This window comes from Enhydra lutris, unplaced genomic scaffold, assembly GCF_002288905.1.
Source record: "Enhydra lutris kenyoni isolate GAN:26980312 unplaced genomic scaffold, ASM228890v2 scaffoldscaffold15, whole genome shotgun sequence".
Taxonomy (NCBI): Eukaryota; Metazoa; Chordata; class Mammalia; order Carnivora; family Mustelidae; genus Enhydra; species Enhydra lutris.
Window position 1 is genome coordinate 32,342,300 of NW_019154099.1, and position 6,238 is coordinate 32,348,537.

The following is a 6,238-nucleotide window of genomic DNA, read 5'->3' on the forward strand; positions in this document are numbered from 1 at the left end:
GTTATTCTGCCTCCCCCCTCATTTTACAGATAGGGAAATTAAAGCATGAAGTGGTTAAAGTCACACAGCTGATAAGTGGGATTCCAGCCCTGGCAGTGAAGCCCTATTGACCATTTTCTTAACAACTTCGCGCCTTTGCTTCCCAAAATATACGTGATCTTACAAGAGTTGAGGCTCCTCGAGCAATTGAAATATTTTATCTCTAAGATTTTCTTAGATTTTTTTATTTCTGAATGTATTGGAAAGTTGCTGAAACACTTAGAATTTTGCTTCATGTGTTGTGTTGTTGGGTAGTGATGAAAAAAGTTCAGAGCTTTCATTGGAAACTGGGTGTGACCTTGGGTGACCTTTTACTTTCTTGACTCATTACCTCATGTGTAGAGTGGGGATGAGACTACCATTGGATCCTAGAGGTAAGGAGCTTGCCCATATGATTCATAGAGCTCTGCATTATAATTGTTGCTCTCCGAGAAAGTGGAAATAATCTGGAAGGAAAGCCCTGTTTTTGATAAGAATTTTGCAGTCAACCACAAGACTTGAGGATGTTAACATGCTTTCTACTTTGATAGCTCTTTGCACAGCATTTTGGATTATGTTATCTCACAGTTCAGTGAGGAAAGGAAAACACTCTTCTTTAATATGTAAGGAATTGAGGGTCAATCAGGTAGCATGACTTACCAGTCTCTTACAATCACAGGTCTGGTTGTAGAACCAGGGATAAAATGTCATGTGGAGATCTTCTAACTATAGTCCATGCTGTTATCTGATCTTCCTTACTGCTTTCTAATTGATATGCCCCAAACCATCCCAACGATCTCAAAGTCCATTTCTCTTTTAACTGTGCTCGGTGTTCATACTCTTCTTTTCATTCCAGGTCAGTTACATTTCTTCTTTCTCTGTCCACCTATCTTACTCTCTGAAAATCCTGACAACGGTGTAGGATATGAACAAGTGATCATTATTTCATGTAAAATAGTTTGTAATGTGCTAGTACTTAAATCTTTTAAGTTATCCTTCTGCTCTGTGATTAATCCTGTTCATTGATGTTTTCTCATGTTACAGAAGTGCTTTGAAGTATTCTTATCTCTTAATTATAGCAGTGACTTTTTAAAGTTGAACACTAAGAACAGTATCCCGAGTTCTAAGAAAACAGGCTTTATATTATTCCACAATTTTAATTCCATAAATTGATCAAAGCAGCCACTCTTCATTTTATAGGACACGAAGTATTGATTTTATAGACTCAAGTTTGAGCACTTAGGAAAGGTTCACACAAGGTAACAAGGTGAAATGTTGGGGCCAGGCTCTATTAGGCATTATAAATGCCCAGAGGAGGTTGTAACCATGCAAAGTATGGTGTTCTGTTAAATTTTGGAAAGATTAGTCTGGTACAAGATGGTAGGAGAATGTGAGACGTTCTGGAATCACATCCACAAACGTGGCTAAAAACATTTCCACTTTAGTTCATTTTAGGAATGGTTAGTGGATGGTTGTAAGCAGAACCCCAACAGCTACAAGTATAGAGAGAAAAGGGAAATAACAAATATTCAAGGAAGATAAGGTATAGTAATTTCTCTTGTAACATTAGTAGGCCAGCCTTCTAGAGTAGCCGGACCCCTGGCTGCTGTTCATACTATATGCACACTGTGCATGTGACAGAAAAATTCTGCATTGCCCTCTCCTCCATTCTTAACACTGCCTTTGTCGCATTCACTTTTACCTCTTCCTCAGTTTTTTCCTTGTTTTCTTTCTTTTGCTTCTGAATCCAAGAGTTGTTGAGTGGGGTAAAGAGAGGGCTCCTGCATGTATCTAATTTTGCTTTTGACTATACCTTAAATGTTTATAGAACTGGTATGTAAAGCTTTATACACCTATTATAGCTGATGTTAATGATTCAGAAATACCTGGTGCCTTGAAAAATAGAATAAAAATTGGCTGAGCTTGGACTCCTATTGTGAGATGCAGGTTTGGAACTATTAGTATAAATGATAAATAATTAGGTAAATAAAGAATAATAAAAACTATTATTTATTCATGCCCTTAATCATCAGGTCAGAACATTTTCATAAAACTATTTGTTTAGCTTTGATGCTCACGTAGGTTTTTTTGTTTTTTGTTTTTGTTTTTTTTTAAACTAGGAAACACATTTAACGAAATGGCAAAGTGGGTAAAGCAGGACAATGAAACAGGGATTTATTATGAGACATGGACTGTGCAAGCCAGCCCAGAAAGAGGGGCAGAGACATGGTTTGAATCCTACGACTGTTCTAAATTTGTGTTAAGGACATATAAGAAGTTGGCTGAACTTGGAGCAGAATTCAAGAAGATAGAAACCAACTATACAAGAATATTCCTTTACAGTGGCGAACCTACCTATCTGGGAAATGAAACATCTGTTTTTGGGCCAACAGGAAATAAGACTCTTGCTTTAGCCATAAAAAAATTTTATTACCCCTTCAAACCACATTCGTCAACTAAGGAATTTCTGTTCAGTATCTTGCAAATTTTTGATGCAGTGATTGTACACAGAGAGTTCTATTTGTTTTATAATTTTGAATATTGGCTTTTACCTATGAAATTCCCTTTTATTAAAATAACTTATGAAGAAATCCCTTTACCTAAAAGAAACAAAACACACTCTGGTTTATAAAATTTTTATTCTACTGCTCTTTTTTTCTGTCACCAGCATATGTGTTTTTCAAGGGGTGATTACATTTGTGGATTTCTTAGGCTTTTCTGTCTTGGAGCAGAAATGCACCTGGGCCGAACGGCCACCTGTCATCTCAGGACTGTTCTTCGAGAGAAGCTGAAACACTGCATTGGCCAAAGTGAGCACGTTAGGTGACCCTGATTTCAAACTCCAAGCCTCTGTTAATAAGAATTATAATTCGTATCAGATATGTAGGATCTTTGGGCCCTGTATTTTTTTAAATAGTGGATATGGTGTGCCAAGATTTTTTAAATACCCTCCGTGACATTCATGATGGGAGGTACTTTTTTCTGGTATGGTAGTTAATACTTTTTCATTATTTTTTGGTGGTTTAGACTGACTTGACAGCTTTTATAACTTTGGGGACCAGGTCTAGTAGTTTGGTTTTGTTCTATTCACTTAAAGACCAATTTGGACAGCCTAGTTGCAGCATTTGTGCTTCTGGATGAGGTACAAACAGTGTTGAAGAGCACAAGTTTCCAGCTAGCATTTTAGAATTAGCTAGTAACTGGCATTTTGTGATTTAGGCAGATGAGCATTTCTGAACCTTAGTGTCCTTATCTCTGAGATGAGTCGTCTTGTCAGGATTGTTGTAAAGGTTGAAGCCATGTATGTTTGTCATAGGAAAGTTTAAATGGTCGCTATAATGATGAGTCGAAGAACAAAGTGCCATCTTTGACTTGGCCTAATATAGTTTACATGCCAACCTTTCGTGGGTTTTATGGTGATACCCTAGACTTTGAGCTGGCAGTTGAATGCGTCTGCAGTTCTTCAAACCCAGGGGACAGAGAAGTATCTGACTGCAGATGCACCTGGGTGAGCAGGCACCCCCTGGCTCCCCTACTCCTCTGGTAGTCCTTCCACCCAGTAGAGATGCCAGCTCAGTAGAAGAGGGTACACTTCTCAGACAGGGGACAGGTTTTTGTCAAGATCTCCAAGTAGCTGTGCTTCCATTTAGGGCCATCAAACAAGGTTTCAAACCTTAAGTTGGATGATCAACTGAAAATTGTCTGTTCATAGAAAAAACACGAGTCAGTAAGTTGGTGAAGCAGAGACAGACAATCTGTTTAATACATAAATTATGTTATTTAGTTTCTACTAACAGTTGAGTGCCTCTTGAGAAGTTAGATACATTATCATTGAGTTCTCTTAATCCAGATGATGAAATTGGGGCTTAGAAGGTTGAATGACCCTTCCCTGGCTACCCAGCTAATGGTAACGGAGCCACATTTGAACCAGTTCTGTTGACTGCATGGCAAACATTATGAAGTGAGATTTAGTTGTTTTCCTCAGACCAGTGCCCGTACCACAGGTTACCAACACTAGGTTACTAGTCAACTAGATACTGAAACATTATTTTAAGTCAACTTACTGGAGTAATTTTGTTTCTGTTGAATCTAATAAAAAAATGGCTTGTATTTTGTATGTCTTTTATTTCATTTGTCTAGGAATTCATTTTTGTTGACTTTTTAGGCCCTTCACCACAGATAGCTTGAGAAGCACTGCACTGCTCTGCTTACTGCAGCACACGCGCAGTCTTGCTCAAATCCACGGGAAGAACTTTGTTTCACTGCTTACCATTTGGCCTATGAACTCATGTTAATAGTGCCTAAACATCCCTAATTAAGTTTGTCCCTTTAACAGGCTAGTTGTCTTCAGAATGTCACAGATGTGGATCTTTGCATTACCACCACCTAGTGGCTGAATTCGGGCAATGCCAACTTTTACTGGATTTTTAGGAAAATTGATCTGGGAAAACAGAATTTTGGATTTTCTAGAACTGCATTGGGCAAACAAGCAAAAACTCCTGTGCCACATTTGTGTTAACTCTAAAGCACAGAACTTGGTTCTGTAGCAAAGACAAATGAGGACATCTGGATGTGGAACTTGAATTTTAAAGCAAGATTCTAGTTAAAAAAAAATTCAGTATTTTTCAGTTCCTAAGAATATTAACAAATGAAGGAATTCTCTAAAAATAACAGGTAGACTCGGGTGACTAGAGCACAGAGCATAAAAATCACATTAGTACTTAAGAATTTATCAAACTTGTCAACTGTACTTATAAAATGAAGTAGGGCTTCTGGAGTAGAGACAGAATGAACATGCTTTCAAAATGGCTAGGCAGGAATTTGCTGATTAAATTTTGCTGCCCTTTGACCTACTATATAACTTAAATGTGATTTCTGTTTTTCTGTTAGTTTGTTATGAATGTATAAAATTTCCTGTAAGATTGATTTAAGGCTTTGGAATAAATATATCCCCACTTACTAATTCTGGCTCAGTGTTAAGAAAGTATCCCACAAAGTGTCATCAAATCTATTTTAATAGTTATATACAGGGGAACAGTCAAAAGGTTAAAATACTATTTGGAACCCTTGATATTGGCTCCTTTGAAATCAGGGGGAAAAAAGTCTTTGGAAATTGCATCTAGTTTTATAATCTGGTCTGGTGGTACTTAATGAATTTTGGGGGGACTTCATTTCCTTTAAGATCATTTATTTTTTTATTTTTTAATTTATTTGACAGAGACAGTGAGAAAGGGAACACAAGCAGGCGGAGTGGGAGCAGGAGGAAGAGGCATCCAGCTGATCAAGGAGCTGGATGCTGGATCCCAGAACCCTGGAATCACAACCCGAGCCAAAGGCAGATGCTTAAGGGCTGAGCCACCCAGGTGCCCCTCCCCCCCCCTTTTTAAAGGAATTGTTGGTATGTTATACAAAGAACAGTGTTCCAAGAGCACACACACATTTTGGCCAAAGTTTGTTTCCAGCATCTTCCTACTGTCCAGGTAACTTCCTGTGCTCTCAGATTTGCCTATCTACATTTTCTCCCTACTACTTAATAAAGCCTTTTACTGGACTGATTATTCTAAGGATATGCTCTTGGTTCACTTTTGGAATAAACGGTTTTGTGTCTATTGTGTCCTATATGTCCTTGTGTTTAAAGTATAGCTGGGTGTCACGAAGCAGGTAAAATTTTTCTAGCTGCTTCATAACAGTAAAATCTCAGATAAACTGAAGCTGGAGTCTGCAAAGACTGTTCCATTTTGTATGGGGTACAGATTACTTACAGCTTCTTAAAGGACCTAGTTCAGGCCTGGAGCCTTCTTCACACCAACCCCTCCCCTCCCATTTATCTATTCTAACCTTTTCTGTAAATATAAAAATTTCTTTAAATGTGTAAATTGACTTATCTTTAGTCGTGCCTGTTTTTGTTTTCTGATAGTATTGTTAAAATAGCCCAGATTACCAACGGATTTTCTGGAAGCTGTGAAGACAGGAAATAAAACAATCTCAATAGTTTAGCAACTATTCTGGTTGGGACAGCTGGGTGGCATGGCACAGACCATTAAGCATCATACTCAGGGTTGTGATCTCTTAAGTCATGAGATTGAGTCCCAGGGAGAGCCCAGTGAGGCTCTGTGCACAGCGCGGAGTCTGTTTAGGACTCTTTTTTCCTGTGCCCCTCCCCCCAGCTCTCTCTCTAAATAAATAAAACTTAAAAAAAAAACTATTGTTATTGTATGGA

At 38.1% G+C, this 6,238-nt stretch overlaps 1 protein-coding gene across 1 annotated transcript in view; it reads left to right on the forward strand.

Moving 5' to 3' along the window:
* Positions 1–4,096, forward strand: part of LOC111146993 (CLN5, intracellular trafficking protein) — a 9,361-nt gene extending 5,265 nt beyond the window's left edge. Inside the window, exon 4 of the mRNA XM_022502817.1 lies at positions 2,139–4,096. Within this exon, the coding sequence (XP_022358525.1) occupies positions 2,139–2,650 (512 nt within the window). The 3' untranslated portion in view covers positions 2,651–4,096. The remainder of the gene's footprint in view (positions 1–2,138) is intronic.
* The last annotated feature ends 2,142 nt before the right edge of the window (positions 4,097–6,238 follow it).